The sequence below is a fragment of the Sylvia atricapilla genome, chromosome 10, assembly GCF_009819655.1.
Source record: "Sylvia atricapilla isolate bSylAtr1 chromosome 10, bSylAtr1.pri, whole genome shotgun sequence".
Taxonomy (NCBI): Eukaryota; Metazoa; Chordata; class Aves; order Passeriformes; family Sylviidae; genus Sylvia; species Sylvia atricapilla.
In genome coordinates this window covers 4,340,240-4,358,130 of record NC_089149.1, presented here as the reverse complement: position 1 = coordinate 4,358,130, position 17,891 = coordinate 4,340,240, and the positions used below count along the sequence as shown (strand labels likewise).

General features: G+C 47.5%; 1 protein-coding gene across 7 annotated transcripts in view; it reads left to right on the top strand.

The window, feature by feature from the left end:
- Positions 1–17,891, top strand: part of TNIK (TRAF2 and NCK interacting kinase) — a 152,446-nt gene that overhangs the window by 94,562 nt on the left and 39,993 nt on the right. For all 7 annotated transcript variants that reach the window (XM_066325729.1, XM_066325724.1, XM_066325727.1 and 4 more), the window contains 6 exons: positions 291–421; positions 3,725–3,779; positions 4,492–4,570; positions 8,558–8,733; positions 10,313–10,379; positions 11,427–11,631. In XM_066325729.1, the coding sequence (XP_066181826.1) occupies positions 291–421; positions 3,725–3,779; positions 4,492–4,570; positions 8,558–8,733; positions 10,313–10,379; positions 11,427–11,631 (713 nt within the window). The remainder of the gene's footprint in view (positions 1–290; positions 422–3,724; positions 3,780–4,491; positions 4,571–8,557; positions 8,734–10,312; positions 10,380–11,426; positions 11,632–17,891) is intronic.

Here is a 17,891-nt window from a genome sequence, read left to right as displayed (position 1 = left end):
ACCCTGTTTCTCATTAGTATGAGGAGCTGTGATTTCTTTTCATTGCCTCCTGGCAAGGAGGAAAAGGCACAGGGTTTTGTACAAAACCTGGACATCAGATGATCAGGTTTGTCCTTGACTGACCTCTGTTGATGCCAGCAGAGATCAAACAGGAATGTCTTCAGCCACGTCTTCCTTTCCTGGCTGTGCAGAGTTTTGTTCTGAATGAGCACAGCGTTTTACATTCAGCAGCGGGGCGTTGCTCAGGTTTGTCTCTGACCTTACCATGCCCCGTTGTCTCCCTGCTCCAGTGGATTTTGGTGTCAGTGCCCAGCTGGACAGGACGGTGGGCAGGAGGAACACCTTCATTGGAACGCCTTACTGGATGGCCCCCGAGGTCATCGCCTGCGACGAAAATCCCGACGCCACTTACGACTTCAAGGTACCCAAACGAGCTGCTTCCTGCTCAGGAATTCACTCTATCATCATTGCAACACTGAAAAACACACTGACAGCACAGGCTCCTCCTGCTTTCTGGCTGGGGGATTTTGGGATGCCAGTTCAGGTCCAAGCTGAATCTTTGTTGTGCTGTTCACGTATCCAAATTTACTGTGAGGAGTCTTTCCCCGTGTGGAGAAAGGTGTCAGACTCAGGCTTCCTACCTGCTGCCCTGCTTTTTGGTGCTGTGTGTTTAAATACTCCAGTCAAACAAGCTGTATTTGCTCTATTTACTCTGGAGAGGAGTCAGGTCAGGTTTAGAAAGGGTAAAATCACATTCTCTGGCCTGCAGGCTGATATTCGCGGGGAGATGTGAAGGCTGCCACACAATCAGACATTTAGGGGGCTGACCTACTTTTCACATGTCTCTCCAGCCTGTTTGAAGTTTATTTTTGGCTCGGTGGCAGCACAACATCGCTGCTGAGTTATAATGTGGCACAGAGCCCTGTGCCATGCAGCAGAGCCACAGGAAGGTTAAGAGTCCCACCTGCCCATTCAAACCACAGTGAGGTCTGATGTTTAAAGCAGGGAGAGCTTAATATAGTTTATCCTGGTTCTGCATTGCTACAAGTTTCTGGACACACATCTGTAGAAATATCCCTTGGCTTTTTGTCCCTTGGTTTTTTTGAAGTGTCCAGAACTTGAATTTCTATCTCCAAATCTCCTAAGGTCCGCTGAGTGTGTCTAGAGAGGAGGGCAGGGCACTGACACATGAACTCTGGGGGAAAAGCTCAGGCATATGTGAAGCTTTCTGTACATTTGCATGCTGAGAGGTCACTTTACAAGGTGATGTTCAAAAAGGACTTTGAGACCCTCTGGTGTGAGCTGCTTTCTAAAAGTAGAACACTCCAATGTAACAGAGCCACAGCCCACCATTGTGATACAATTTCGGCTGCAATTACTGATTGTTCAGAGACGTTTTTGAGAAATGAATGATTTTAAAGAAGCCAAATGCTGCTTTGCTATTGCAGCCATTTAAGTGCATCAGTCAACTTTTGAACTGATGGTTTTCTGGAGAGCAGCTCTCCAGTCTGAGTTCAGACTCTGGGTTACAGAAATCATTAATGATAGGGACATGTAGAAATAGTTTAATCTCCAATTACTTTTACTCTCTGATTAACCAATTACAAAAGGCATTTCCTCAGCTCTGCTGAGGGCATTGCTTCATGACAGGGCTGCACCCTGCACTGGCTGCTCTCAGCACTTCTCCACCGACAGCTGCCTGTGCAACGCTCTCATTAATCACAGCTTTTTGTTGGTTTTTTTCTTAAAAAAAAGGACTGATATCTTCACAGGCTACTTTCTACCCTCTGAGATCCCTGAGGATTTTCCTCTTGCCAGAATAACTGGGGCACTTAATATGCTGTGGACTGATGCACAGGCTCCAGGAGCAGAATCCCTCTATTGTCCCCGAGGATCAGATGCTCGCAGCGAGCCGGGTGCTGCTCTCTCTGAAGTTGGCTCTGGCCATTTTCCCGTGGCTGGGGGTGTGGAACAGGAGGCTGATTGCTGCTGACACACTCCAAGCAGGCAGCTTGCAGAGCTCCTGGTGATGTGAGAGCCACTGGACATTAGTCCATACCCCAGATCACATCCTTGCACCTGATGCTCTTGCTTTGAAGTAGGGTGGAGAGGATGTAAATGATAATTATTTCTTCTAAAAAGGGTGCGAATCAGATGCTCTCAGGTTTAGCTGACTGGCTTAAAATACTGAATACAAAAAATGAGATTTATAGGGTGAGAAAAGAAATCCTCACTGGCTTAATCTGTTGGACAAAAAGCCTCTGATCTCACTGTTTTCTTAGCCAGAAAGAGATGCCTGTGTAATCTGTGGAAGGAGGCAGTAAATACCTCCTCACATAAATAAACCACTTTAAAAGAGAACAAATAGAACCCCCCCGTTGTTGAGGTTATTTGTTGTTTTTTTTTCCCCAGCCAGTCTTCCTTTTTTCTTTAGAGATATCGTGTCAATAAGCTTAGAATCAAAAGGAGGGGGAAAAGGGAGCCTGCTTCCCTTCCCAAGTCAAGGCAATGCAAATACATTAGCACAGCATCTCTTTGCTGGATGGACTGAAAGGCTTTTCAGTCTTAAAAATAAAAACCACTCAAAAAAAAAAAATCCTGCATTCCAGATCATTATAAAATGTGTGCCTCCCGCTGAGTTTTCTGCTTTCTCTGGGAGACTTAGAGAGATGATAATCCCTTTCTGTATTCCTCCAGCTTTAAGATCACTTGGCATCTTGCATATAATACTGGGCACCTCGATATGGAAAGACACATTAGGAATTTGGAAGGAGTTCAGTGGCAACCCAGAGGGAAGGGGTCATGTGTGCTGAATCATGTGGACAGACTGTGATAATTAAGTATGCAGCAGAAATCCCAGCTGACCAGGAACAAAGAACGGATGAGACTGTGCTGTGAAGGGGCTGAAAATAAGATTTGAGTGAGAATTTTTAAGCGGGTACAAAGATGTGTAGCAAGGATGGAATTCGTTGAGGGAGAACTTGAGCTAAAAATGAGGAAAAATGCCTTGAAATTGGAAATGAAGTTGCCTTTCCTGGAGGGTATTTGTGAAAAGGTGCTTGTGGTTCCTGGAGACTCTCTAGCTCTGGCTGGGCTTTTGGGACTCTGTACTGGGAAAAACAACCTTTCTGGGATTTACTCACTAAATGGTCGGTTTAGAGGCTTGAGGCAGTTTAGAAAGAGCAGCTCTTGAACTGGAGAGGATAAAAATGAGGTGGGACTGCAGGGACATGGCAGAAAGCAGGGCAAGAGAGAGCTGGATGAACAAGTGGAAGGGGGGAAGGCAGAGTCCATCCCTTCCAGCCTTAGGTGAAAGCAGCAGCATTGGTCTGTCGTGTTCCCAATCCAGCAGATGGGTTGTACTCATTTTCTCTCCCTGGGCACAAACAGCCTCTGCCTCCTGCGCTGCCAGGAGAGCCAGTCCATCCACTGAGGCTCGTTTCAGGGCTGGGGGAGCAGCCCCAGCTCATTAGTGATGGTGGGGAGGAGGCACTGGAGGGCAGCTTGCTGCTGCTGTCTGCCAGGGAGATGGGGATCTGGGCGTTCTGTTGGCCAGGGAGAAGATGGGAGGGAAGAGTGTTACAGGTATAAAAATAAAGTTTCCCAAATATATCTCTGCTCTGATCCTTCAGGAGACTCAGGGCTGAGCAAGGCTTGGGAACAGGGTCAATAAATGTGTGCATTTCTCCCCCCACTGGCAATGTCCCTCTGCTTTCTTTCACAGAGTGACTTGTGGTCTCTGGGGATAACAGCCATCGAGATGGCCGAAGGTGCTCCCCGTGAGTAGAGTCTTGGCTCTCTTCATTGTCCCTGGGTTGTGGCCTGATGGGGTTTGCTGAGCACCAGCCAGAGCTGGGCTCTGTGCAACAAACACCTCCCCAAGGTTTTCCCTGAGGTGGATCTCAGAGCACCCTGGGGACACAGCTGCCAGGACAGCATGGCTCAGTGGTGGGGTGGGCAGTGAGCAAAGGCAGACCTGTGTGACCCCTGATACACCTCTGAGCACTCTGGGACGTGGTTTCCTCAAATAAAACACAGATGAAGAAGGGGTGGAGGACTGGGAGCAGGTAAAACACCTCAGAGCTGGTGTGACACTGATAGTGACATGCTGGCTTCACCTGCACAAGTCACACTGTCACAGTTTTCAGCTTTATCCTGGGACTGCCCTTGCTGGAAAATGCAAATAAATAAAGCACAGCATTGTGCCACGTGATGTGGCTGTCCCATGCTCTGGCCCACTGATCTCAGCACCTGGCAGGTGTGAGCTGGAGCTGCAGGAGCAGAGATGTCCCCAGCCAGCCCCTGCAGTGACCCTGGCAGTGCTGGGGACACTCACAGCCCTTGGATGGGGACATCACCTGAGCCCCAAGGCTGTGGCTTGTCTGTGGGGGCTGTTGCTGCAGCCATGAGGGTCTGGCAGCCTCAGAGGGAACTGGGATCTCCCAGCTGGATGTCTGTGCTGTGTTTAATTCCTCTCCTTACAAATTGCAGCTCTGTGTGACATGCATCCCATGAGAGCCCTCTTCCTCATCCCCCGCAACCCGGCCCCGAGGTTGAAATCAAAGAAGTGGTGAGTTTCTTTCTCAGTCTTTAGGGACTGTTAAAAAAAAAAACAAAACGTTTCTGGAGCAACCTTTTTCTGCAGCTGAGCACGCTGGGGACATGGTGTTGAAATTTATGTAGTCCTGGGGGTTGGTGATTGTCTCCAGCATCACTCTGGTGAGTGCAGGTTTGGGTTTTGGTCTCTTGTGCAGAGGAAATTTGTTCTGAAGGATCCACTGTGGGGTGGAGGCCTTCCTTGGTGTGCAGAGAGAGCAACACACTCACCCTGCCATTTCACAGTGCAGAGTTGGCTTTTCCAGGGCAGTTTGTGCAGCCTGAAGTCTGATGACACTTTGCTTGGCTCCCCTTTCCTTCCAGTTAGGTTCCGTTCTCAAGTGGAAACATGTATCCAGGCCAAAAAAATAAAAGAGGATGGTTTATCTTGAAGGCCCGGGAATGCAGAGATTTGTACTTAGTTTGGGCTTTATTTTAAAATTTTGCAGGAAAAGATACATCACTGTTTTGGAAAATTAAAAAAAAAAAGGAAAGAAAGTGAGGCATGCCAATAAAAACCCACAGGAAAAATATTCCTGAAGCCCAGACAGATGTTGTTTTGTTACTGTATGTTCTGTATTGATGGAAGTGGAGTCCTTAAAAACACTTGTCTTTGGTTTGTGCTGTTTTCCTGCCCTAGGTTCAGCAGTGATTTAGTCAGGAAAGGTCTGCCACATGTTAGAGAGACAGCACTGCCCCTTGTTCCCAGATGGGCTGAACTCACAGAGAGAAGCTTTGCCTTAGTCCTTTAAATTTTATTGATTACACACCAATATCTTATTGATTACACACCAATAAAGAGGAGAAGAGCCCATGATATGTACTGAGAACACTTGGGGCAACAGCAGCAGCCGTTTTATTGCTGACAGAGGGGCAAGAGGGACTTAGAGTCCTCTGCTTTGGATGCATGGTGTTGGGCTTCTAGGATCAGCTTAAAAACTCCCCCAGGCTTTGGCAGGAGGCATCTCAGTTCTGTCAGCCTGATCATCAGCTGCTCCAGTACCAAACCAGGAGGAGAGGAACCATTCCCAGCTGGCTCTGCAGAGGGTGTCACATATTCTGTGCTCTCTTTGCACGACCTTTTGAGGATACCATTAGTCAGCTAAGAAAATAGTGTAGGTGCTTGTTTTCTGCCAGATCACCAGTCTGCTCCTTTGTTATCCTCACTCCTACAGCACAAAAAGGATTGTGAGACTTGAGAGTTTATTTTTCATACAAAAGTGCTGTTTATTCAGCAAAGACTCCCTCAGCCTCCAGGCAGAGGGGAGCTGATGAAAGCAGATTTTGAGCAGGATATTTCCCCATGTCCTTAAGGTAAAAATGGAGCTGGGATGGAATTTGTATTTTAGTCCCAGCCCTACGATCACAGGATGTTCTTAGGGCGAGGTGGGGTATATTCCTGGGCACCACCTTCCCACACACTTCTGGCAGCTGCCCCAGGTTTGCACATCCTGTGGGGTCTGCCCAGAGTTGTGCTCTGCCTGGGCCAGAGGGGGCATCCTGGCTGCTTTGATGGAAGGATCTCCTGGGAAGCCAGAGGGTAATAAAACTCCAGCTTCAAGAGGCAGCTGGGTGCTCACCTGGCCTCTGCTACCCCTCCAGGAGCAAGCAGCCATCCCTGGTGTCCATCAGAGCTGGGACGTGTGTATCTCAGGTAGCTCAGACCTCTGTTCATCTTCCAAGCTGTCACTGCAGTGGAAAGCTCCAAAGGATCCAGATGAAGCTCCACCAACTCCTTGAAAGCAAATTTTTACAGGATTTCCAGTGTGCCACTGGGCAGGTTTGCTGTCGTTGGCTCATTTTTCAGCTGGAGGTTTTTGAGTCTTGCCAGGATGAGTCCTGGAATTCTGCAGGCCCATCCCAGGAAGAGTGGAGATGTTTGAGCAGGCTTTCAGGGTGGCTCTCTGGGCTGATTTTCACAACCACAGATCACAAGAGCAAAGCAAAGTGGAGAAATTTGAATTTGTCCTTGCTTTTGTGCACAGCAACACATAAATAAAAGTACACTACATAGGCAGACCAACTTTTTCCTTACATGTAAAAGTAGTGAAGGGACTCCAGCCCCCTTGAGGGTAAGTCAGGAAAGCCAAGAGAGAACACTGGCATGGGAACCTGCCCTCAATTAAAAATTGCAGAGAGGAAAATAATTCTGTTGCTTGCTGAATCCTCAAACTAGCTTTTAAAACTGTGCTGTGTTCCTATGAAATTAAAGTCTTTGGTGTATCATTTTCTTTCCCAATTAAAGCCAGCCAGCAATGAAGCTTTATTTTCCTCTTCCCCTGTTTGCAGGCAAAATTAACTCGAACTTTAGTGATTTTGTTCCCATAAACCTTCTCTAGTCCTGCATTGTAAAAGACGTGAAACCTCTTTGTTAATGAGGTGATATTTGCACTGTGATACCACTTTTCATCCAAGCAGCTGCAAAGGCTTTGCAAACATTGATTTAAGCTTTACAAACCCCAGGAGCTGGAGGAACGTGTGTTTCAGGAAGGTGGGCTGACCTGGGCCTGGGGAGGGGATGAAATGTGTGCTGGATCCTCTTGGATCAGAGCCAGAGAGAAAGCCCTGGTCTTCAGTTCCAGTGAGGGCTGAACTGTGCCACTGGACAGGCTGGATTGTTTGGGAGAGGAAGATTTTAGGAAATGCAGCAGCCAGAGCTGAAAATGGATGGGAAATCCCTGTCCATAGCTGCTCAGGCAGCAAAAGTGTCTTAGGGCATGACAGGGCAGTGGGACCCCCATCCCATAATTTCCAGGAGCATAACTTTGCAGCTACTTCACCTGTACTGTATTTACACTCTGGACCACACATCCAGGACTGGAGTCTCTCCAGCTTCACACTAACAAGGGAGAATCATATGTTAGAAGTGTGTTTTTTGGTTTTTTTTTGAGCATCACATTGATTGTCCCCTCTGGGTACACTGGAACACTGTGTTTCTCAAGGCAAGGTGGGGAAGGCAGATTTGCTCATTAGCAGAGCTGGAGGGAAGATTTAATTGGATCCAGTAGCATATTTTATTTTTGCATCTCAATTTGTATGGATTAGCACTTAAAAGATAAATCACTTTTAGTCTGACAGCTTAAAAGTAAAATCCCTGAAAGCTTATTGTTTTACTTCTAATGCAGTTCTGTAGTATCTGTTGGCTTCTGACATTAATTTATATTCATTTTCTTATTTGCTAAAGCAATATAGACTACAGTAGCCTGTCAACATCTTCCTTTCTTGTAAATCCCTGTTCTCTTGAGCTTATAATGTGGTGAAACTAGTTTCAGGAAAACTTTGGATATGCAGCACTTGAGACTAAGACAAATTAGTTTATTAAAGATTTGGCTGAAGCTGGTTTAGCTGAGATAGAATGTAACTTTGTGGGCAGGGAGACAGTGAGGAGGCAGGGCACTGTCCCCATCTCTGTCAAAGGAGCATGTCCCAGTCTCTTGGATCAGGGGGTCTGGGGCTTGCTGGCCCCCCAGACCTGGTGGCTTGTGATGCTGCTGAGAGAGCAGGGAAGGGCTGCAGGCTGCAGCATCACCCAAAGGTTGCCTGAGCTCTACCAAACCCTGCAATGTTGGGACCTAAATCTAAAAAAAACCAATTAACCCAGCTTGTCCCACTCACCTTCACAAAGATTCATCTCTTGAAACGCTGCCCCAAGGGGCTGTAAAATACGAGAAACAATCCACTCAGGCATTGTGTTTATATCTGTGTGTGTTGTATCCCATTCCTACCTGCAGTTTCACAGGTTCAGAGGGAAGGGAGCAGGAACACCCCCTTGCTTTTTCTTGGTTGCCATTGGTGACATCTTGCTTTGGTGTTTCTCTGGTCATCCTGATGGTTCCCAGCTTTCTGGGATAATGAGCGAGAACTGAGAAAAACCAACAAGTCTTTTTTTTTTCACTTTCTAATGTGAGATTAGATACATTTACCTGTTATTTCTGTACCTTCCTTCCCTGTCCTTGACCAGGTCTAAAAAGTTTCAGTCCTTCATTGAGAGCTGCCTGGTGAAGAACCACAGCCAGAGACCAACCACGGAGCAGCTGATGAAGCATCCCTTCATCCGAGACCAGCCCAACGAAAGGCAGGTCCGCATCCAGCTCAAGGACCACATCGACAGGACTAAAAAGAAACGAGGAGAGAAAGGTCAGTGGAGAAGAGAGGAGGGTTGGTGGAGGATAAGCAGCACTCTGAGCAATCCTTGACCTCTGCCATGTGCTCAGATATCCCTGTCTGGGCAACCTGTGACTTCAGAGCAAAGCACATCCCTGCAGGTGAAGCGTGTGGGTAGAAGAGAGGACTGGGTTTCCCGTGGTCTCAGTACCAATTAGTTCCCCTCACTCAGATGGCTGAGTTTGTTTGCAGTCTCGTTAAATCCAATAGGTGTGATCCTCTGTGTGACCACACTCGGTATGGCTTTGGGAACAGATTGTTTTGTTTGGTTGGATTCCTCTCAGTCACTGAAATGAAAATAAATACCTGTAACTAAACAATGGGTGTTCATGCAAACAGACAGGTGACTGTCATTAGAGTTAATCAGTGTTTTTAAGTACTCTTTTTTTCACCCTAGTGAAAAATGATGCCTTTTATTAGCCCAGGTGGTAATTTCCACATGGAACATCTAAGCTTTGATTCATTAAAGCGTGTATATAAAATTTACGTTTGCATAGATCCGTGCTGGCGTGTGGGAGGGTGAGGCTGCTAAGCTGAATTTTCCCCAGCTCACGTATTTCATGGCAAGTGTGTTGATCTACGTGACATCCCTGCAGCACCAGTGATGAACAGAGCTGTGCAAATGAACATCCAGATAAGACCCTTGCCCCAAAGCAATTCCGCTGACTAGGAATAACCTATTAAACTGAATGTTTTCAGTGAACTCTCCAGGCCCTATCAAAGTCCTCTGCAAGAAAGATCAGATAGCAGAAGAAACTTGTTAAAGTATTCAGCTGCTTGTGAACTGAATTTTAATTTGAAAGCTCATTTGTAGAATCCAGCAAATTAATACATTGCTATTTCTCTTCTTATTGGTAGCAGAATTAATTTTTCATGCGTACCTTCCAGCCCCTTGTAATAGATTTCACTACAATCAAAACAATAAAATGGGATCCTAGTGAAGTATTAAATGTGTTTAGTCTGGCAAATGAAGGTTGGACCCTAGAGATGGAGAGTAATTGGATAAATGCAAGCCTTTCTTTGACTATAATTCCCTTCAGCCGATAAAGATGATATCCCAACAGAAATTGCACTATGTAACACAACATTGCAGTGAGCTTTTATGTAGATATCTTCATTGCCTGGAAATGACATGGATTTGCATAGGAAGAGCTTATGTTTAGGGAAAGAGGAGCTGGTGCCTTCAGAGCCTTGGTAAAATCCTGCCTTCCTGTGGCTGTGGCTCCAATAGCTGGTGGTGCAACTTCTGTTGCAGAACCATCGTGAAAAAGGAGGTTACTCACTGTCATATGGGGATAAATTCTTACTTCATGGACACCCTCATCTTTACATCAAGGGGCTGTGGTTGTCAGGGCTGTTGCCCACTGTGCTGGTGCTTCCCTGGCCCGGTGGCCCCCATAAAACCACAAAATGCAGAGCAGTAATGCTCCTTTTTCTTGGTCATGCGAGGTGAAAAGAATTGGCTGTTCTGCCTTCAGAGCTCTGGAGTTTTCAGCCACTGGAAAAACAAATGAATCCAGCAAAGGGCACTGATGAGCAATTCTGTTCCTAGATGAGACAGAGTACGAGTACAGTGGAAGTGAGGAGGAGGAGGAGGAAAATGACTCTGGAGAGCCGAGGTAAGAATCAGCATTTCATTCGTGCCCTTACAGCCCTTTAGCTCTGTGTAAAATCAGCTTGGATTATGGGCTCATATGAACTGGAAATGGAAAAAGGACAGTCTGAGCACTGAGTCCTGTTCCCTGGCAGAGCAGTGGAAATTCTCACTGCCGGGTGGTGCGTGGGTATAAACGGATGCTCTGGATCACCTTAACCAAAAGCTGGGGAAGAAAACCCCATTGGCTGTGGGATCTGCAGCACGGCATGGTGCTGTCGTGGGAATGTGGGTATTGAGATGTGGAGAAATGTGAGGTGAAATTAAAAAACTCTCCAAAATGTGGTTCCTTACATCCAAGTGTAACTCCCTGTTTCCATGTAATTTTTCACCATGAAACCTCCCAGGTGCTGCTGCAAGCAGCTGAAGTGAGGCTGGAACTTTCTTTGGTGACATTTTTCAGAGCCGTTGCAATTAGTATCAGGTTATTCCATTATTTCACGGAGATAATGTAGTATTTTAATAGCTGGCAATGATTCATGCTAAATGTGCTTTGTGCACAGCTAAATATAGTGTGTGCCAGCCACTGCAGCACCAGAGGCTTTGGTTAGAAACATAATGTAAAGGAGACCTGTCCATTTACAGTGAGCAAATGACTGGTGAGCCATGAGCAAAGCTCTGGCACTTGCAGACTGCAGTCCCTCCATCCACTGCTGCCCAAGCTCTGGATGCTGCTGGGATAGAGAGGAGAGGAAAATCACACAGAGGCAGGAGGCTCAGGGCTGCCCAAGCTGCTGGGATAGAGGAAAATCACACAGAGGCAGGAGCCTAAGTCTGCCCAAGCTCTGGATGCTGCTGGGATGGAGGGAGAGGAAAATCGCACAGAGGCAGGAGACTCGGGGCTGCCCAAGCTGCTGGGATAGAGGAGAGATGAAAATCACACAGAGACAGGAGGCTCAGGGCTGCCCCAAGCTCTGGGTGCTGGTGGGATAGAGGAGAGAAGAAAAACACACAGAGGCAGGAGGCTCAAGGCTGCAGGGAGGGCATCTTCTGACACTTCTCCCGTGTGCAGCTCCATCCTGAACCTGCCCGGGGAGTCGACGCTGCGGCGGGATTTCCTGCGGCTGCAGCTGGCCAACAAGGAGCGGTCGGAGGCGCTGCGGCGGCAGCAGCTGGAGCAGCAGCAGCGCGAGAACGAGGAGCACAAGCGGCAGTTGTTGGCCGAGCGGCAGAAGCGCATCGAGGAGCAGAAGGAGCAGAGGAGAAGGCTGGAGGAGGTAACTGGCCGGGGCTGAGCTGGTTTTGGGGTGGAGCCAGCAGCGTTTCTGGTGACGGGTCCCGAGGGACTGCTCTCAGCCTTTGGCATCTCCGGTCAGTAACCCCAAACATTTTGTTACGCTGGTCCAGCCCCTCTGCTCACCCTTTTGGCGTAGTCACCTCCAGCTGCTCTCCCCACCATAGCAAGTGTTGCCAACTTTTGTGAAGGTAATAGACCTGGTTTGCTGTAAATAAACCCTTGGAATACCAAACCTAAAGGGGTCCTTGAACTACTGTGCAGATTTAGCCCATGACTAGGGTGACAGCTGTATTCAGTCGAGGTAGGCAATCCAGCATCTGTCAAGTTCATTATCATTATTTGCTCCTGTGGACTGTTGCAGTTGAGAAGAAGATGAAAAGCTCCTATTGCCCTGTCCCTGGATCCATGTGCCATTTGTGTCCCATTTAATCCCTAATTTCAACTTCAGTCCTTACAGTGCCTGCCAATTACAATTTCTCTTGCAGGGGAGGGGCAGATGCCTGCCTGACTTGTGCAATGATCCATCTGTGCCCCGAAGGATAAGATTTCATTACCCTTGTCTTAACATACCAGCCACAAATGCAATTGGTCATAAAATTATCCACCCCATTTAAAATCCAGCTGCAGGATTTGACCGTGTGACTTTGGGTGTCCCTGAGCTGCTCAGCCTGGCCACGTGCTCTGGAGAAATTGCTTGATTTTGCTTTAGCCCCTGATTCTTGTACTGAAGGAGTTCACCAAAAAATAATGAGGTTTTTCCCCATGTCTTGGGCATTTTGGGTGGGGTGTTGCAAAAAGGCACCCATTGCATTGCCCTGAGCTCAGCCCAGGTGACTCATTGAAGCATTGAGGGTCATTAAATTAGCTTTCTGAAGAGGTCACCAATATGTCTGATAAAAGGATTTGTGGTAAATGGACCATTAGAACATCCACCCCCTTAATTTGCACGAGCAAGAGGTCTGTTATTCTGGTCACCAATCTCTCCCTGTCTGGTTAATGCCTCAGGCCAGGGGCACAGACAGGAAGGAATTTCAGGCAGCTGATGGTGATGATGGTGATGGTAGGGCCCCTCTTCGAGGTGGTTCTCTGAGCCCCTCCAGGGCAGAAATCAACACAGGCAAATTGCAGGCAAAGCATTTTTTCAGTCTGGTAAGTATGTAGGTCTGTCATGTTGTCAGAGCACAGAGTGTTCAATACTTTGTAGGTCAGGCTTTGCTAGAGACCTGCACCCAACCCAAGGATGGCAACCCAAGCTGCTTTGGGAGAGGACAAGGTAGATGCACCCCAAAATCCCCTGTCCCAGTGGATGTTTGTGAGGACTGTTGTAAGGAAGCCTGGTTCTGCCTTTGTCCCAGCCTGCTTGCTGCAAGCAGTACAGGAGCAGAACAACAGCAGAATAAAAGCAGACACCAGATTAGCTGCAATCCTGTAATGGATACAATGCTTGCTGCTGTATTAATATGTTCTCTTCACGTAGAAGAAAATTGTTCTCTCTTTGCTGCTTCCTAGGCAGGTTTTGAATGGAGGACTAATCCCTTTGCTAAGCTGGAGAGCTCTGCCCTGAGCTACAGAGTTGCTGCCTTGCTGGGCTGGGCTGTGCTCAGTCCCCTGGGCCTTGTCAGTTCCCTTCTGTTGTGTCCCCAAGTCATTAAAAGTTAATGCCACCATAGCCAGGATTTAAACCCAAGGCCTTTTCTAGTGGCTCTGAACAGCCCCATTGGTCTTTTCACCCACTGCCTTCTTCCCAGCTGCCTTACAGCTTTTGGACCTCAGTTGGAAGGGGAGCACAGCTGGCCAAGAGCTGTTTGCAAGCTCCTGCCATGTCAGAGGAGTGGGGAGAAGCAGGGGGGCTGTGGTTGAAGAGCATCTTCTGCCCCTCTTGATGGGATCAGTCCCACGGGCTCAGCCAGGATCAGGGCAGATGCTGGGGCCAGCTGGCAGCTGTGTTAGGCCCAGCATTTTCTCAAGTGCCCATTTCCTCAGGTCCATCTGGCCAGGTTTAGCTTCACCTGCCTCCAGCCCCAGAGTAAAATGAGCTCTGCTCTCTATTAGACACTGTTTGCGTGGCGAGCAAGGAGCAGCTGAGTTGCTATGGTGAGGATTAAAGCTGGAGTCCTTGAAAGAGGTACACACCTTCTGTTGTAAACGTGGTGGGTTGTGGCAGTGGTGAGGACAGCTGCTCCCCAGCACGTCTGGCTGTGGCTTTGCCAGCTGCAAGGTGCCCTGAATCTGCAAAACCAGAAAATCTGTGAGTTAATTAATTAATGCAGAGAGTAGCAAATAAAGTTTCATCGCTGCTGCAGGAATATAGTTTGGTCTTTGCCCTTCCCGGATATTTTGGGGCAGGAAGCATCTGATGGGTAGCCAACAGCAGCTGTCACAGCTGTCCTAAGTTTGGTGTGGCTGCCCCAAGGCTCCCAGTACACTGCATGGATGTGGAGTGTTGCTGCAGCACCCGTACCCAGCAGCACCCAAAGGCTCCAGCAGCAGCCAGGCTGCTGCTCTTGGCCCTCTCTGCTTTTTCCTACACCAGCTATGCACTAACTTTTGTTGATGATTCTTGGCCAGGGATTTATTTTGGTCAATAGGAACAGGATTTCTTCCATGCTACTTTATGGTCTGACTAAGATGGGGTGTGCCTCCAGCAGGCAGCACTGGTACCAGCAGATCTCTGGGGGGAGAGACCAGTGGAAGACTCAGATTACTGTGTTTTCAAAATAAATTTGACCTTTAAAACACAGTAGAGCAGCCGGGACAAATAAACCCTTGGAGCTGGTGGCTTTTGGGTCGCCTAAGTCAGCCTGTTCAAGCTGCCAAGCACATTACTGTGTTTACAGAAGGAGCTCCTACTCATCATGAGATGCTGTGGAGGTGTCCAGGCTGAGGGAGTGAGTTGGCATTTGGGCCCAAGTGCAGCTCCAAAAGGATTGATGTAGAAGGACGCCAAGCTCAGAGATGCCTGGACTTAATTTGTGCTGGAGATGCACAGCAAAAGAGCTGAAGAAAGGCCTTAGTGGGGTAACTGGCCCAATCCTCTGTCAGTGCAAACCTTCAGGAGGGTTTTTTTGTAGTTTTCCAATGCTGTCTTTAAATACTGGCAGGGGTAGAGCTCCTACCCTTTCTCATGTCTCATCTAACAGAGCTCAAAATGAAGGAATCTCATTTTTTCTGTCACCTTGATCTTCCTAAATGGGGATTTCTGAACCTCTCACAAAGTACCTCCCACGTTAGGGCTTTTTTGGGGAAATCCACCATCTCCTGATGCTGTTCTAACAATAACATCAAATGTATATAGAAAAAAGTCAAGGGAGGAAATCTGGTGGTCTCTTTATGACCTTCTTGGTGCCCTTGAGACCTTGCTGCCATCCTTTGCGTGTCTGCTTGCATCTGTTGGACACTTGGGCCTCTTTTTTCAGGAGCTGACCAATTTCCTTCTCCGAAGCTGAGTCTTCCTACAGGCAGTCAAAGAGATTTAGATTTGCAGCTGTCTTTAATTGCAGTGGAAGTAAAAATGCCCAAGCTAGCTTTGAAACCGGGACTTTCATGGGAGCAGAGTTGCAGCTTTGTTTTCTCTCGTGCAGAAAGTTGGTCTCATGAATTCAAAATGTGCACCAGAACTAACCCTCAAATTAGAGAATTAAATATCAATAGATCCAACAACGCTGCAGAAAATGTTTGTGTCATGCAGAAGGGTGAATAGGCTTGAATATATTTTAATTTTTCCCTATATATACATATATTAGATATATATAGTTCCGTAATCAGCCTTTCATTTGTTGCTGGCACAGAATGAGCCTTGATGCGCTGGTTTAACCACCAAAACTCCAGCTGAGCTGTAGGAATAACACATCCTGGGGTCAGGAGCCTTAGGGATCCTGCAAGATAAATCTCTGTGCAGACCCCTTGGCAGCAGAGGGCAGATGGAGTCAGAGAGGGCTTGACACAACCTCATTTTTCTGCCATATTGTGGATTTGTTTCCTTTCTAGGTATAAAATGAAGGTCAGATCTTTACAGGGAATGTACCAGGGAAATCTGTGCATCTTGCTGTTTGCTGGTGAGGTTTCAGTCAGTGCACTTATGGAGCTGGATGTTCAAGGGATAAAAAATTACTGAAGCTCCTGTAAATGTTAACCAGCAGAAAGCCATAGATAGACTAGAAGCTCTTAAAAAGCAATGCCAAAAAAAATTTCAGCAGTTAATTATAAGTAAATTTAGGTTATCTAAAATGGTGGGCTGTTATTTTCTCCTGCATGTGCAGGTGTCCTATGGCTTGTAGGAACCTTGTCATTTATATGGCAGCCCCCTCACAGTTGTGTGGTACATGGGGACACTGCAGTGGTCCCACAGCATTCCTGCACCCATTTCCAAGGAGAGCTGTGTTGCAGCAGCTCCTGTGGTACAAGTATGAGTAAACCTAAATGTCTCTCTTATTTTCCTTTGGTCAGGAGACATGTAGGGCTCATTGTTTCTGAAGCATGACATTTTTCCTGCACAGGGCATCCCTTCATGGTGATCCTGAGTAAAAGTTCTGCAGTGGTTCAGAGCAAATCAGATCCCTGTTTGCCATGGTGGGGAGTTCTGACCCAGTTTCTCTACCAGTGGGAAACACCTCTGCATGCTCCAGTGCTTGGTGTGTCAGGAAAGATGATGTTCCAGCCACAGTCACTCTTTCCCTGGTGGCTCAGATAAATGAGCCTGTCACAACAACGCAATCACCTAGAATATTTGTTTTCATTTGTCACTTGGAATTCCCCTTCCACTTCTTTCCTGGCTCATGCTGGTGTTTGGGAGCAGCAAGCCAGGGTTTCCAGGAGCTTCTTCTTGCAAGTGTCAGTGCCTCTCTGAGCTCACAGGGTTTGAGGGGCAGCTGCAGCTCTCTCATTGCTCGTAGCCCAGGATGTGTCTGATCTAGCAAAGTGAGCTTGCTCTTTGAAGTCCTTGTTTCATTCCAGGCCTCCAAGGGCATTCCCACCAGAGGTTTTGCCTTCGTGTGTCTTCTCTCATCAATATTTAAAACCTGTCATATCTGGTGCAGTGCAAATAAGATCCCATTCTGGCTTACAAGCAGCTACATATAGCTTTACCTGCAGAGTTATATAAATGCAGTCCTAATTAATTGGTGCTCTTGCCTTGCATGAATAATGGATCTGGATAGTGTAAATACAGTAGTTTCAGGCTTGGAGAAATGTGGGAAGTGTGCTCTTGCAGTGGGAGAGAGAGGGCAGAAAACAGGGAGAAAAGGAGGCAAGGAAAGAGATCTTTGAATCTTCCCCCCCCCCCTTTTTTTTTTTTTTTTTTTTTTTTCCCTGTTTCTACATGCACTTGTTTTCAGCTGCATCTTCCTGATCCAAATCCCTCCTTCAAAAACAGTCCCTGTCATCCTATTGCTGGGGAGACTGGGGCATTGCTGGAGGCTTTGCCCACTGCAGTGCCAGGTCCTCTGCAGATGTTGGCCAGCTGCTGCAGTGGGGCCATACAGGGAAGGCAGCTGATTCAGCCCTGCTCTGCTGGGCTGCAGTGTTCAGCTGAAGGTGCTGGTAATGCTACCGTGACAAATGACCTGCTTATAATGTGACCTGACAAATGTGCTGTGGAGCTGGAGGGAAGTGCTGCACTCCTGGCCTCTCTAAATGTGTGTGTTGGATCCTGCTCAGAGCCTCTGCCCCAAGAGCCTGGATGCAGCAGGGTGCAGGGGATCTTTAAATATCCAAAAGAGCATCAGGCCTGGCTTTGAAGGAAAGTGGTACCTGTGAACCTCAATTCTCAGTCCTGGAGTTGAATAGGCTTTTAGAAGGGTGGTGGTGAGATGCTGCCTTGAAGGAAAGGGGAAAATCACTTTTGCCTTCTTCTTTGGAAGGATTTGGATTTGTTCACCTACTAGATTGGAAGTGAGGACCATTTGGGTGATTTTTATTTAAGAAATAGCTGTGGTGTTCGGGGCCTTGCCTCAGGCCAGCCAAGCCCAGCCTACACAAGCATTATGAGCTTTATTCAGCAGGGTGATAGTTTAACTTAAACAGCCAACCATTAAAACCCATCCCAAAGCCAGCGTGACACAACTGTGACAGAGAAATATTTCTTCAACACATCAGTGTGAAGATCTGTGCTTCAGAGGCCATGGCAGCACTGACCATCACCTAAGGAGGTCAGGGAGTGCTGGCAAAGCCAAGAAATCCTGTATATCACCAGGATGCTGCAGAGTGACCGTGTCCTGGTGGTGAGCCCTCTGCAATTTGGAA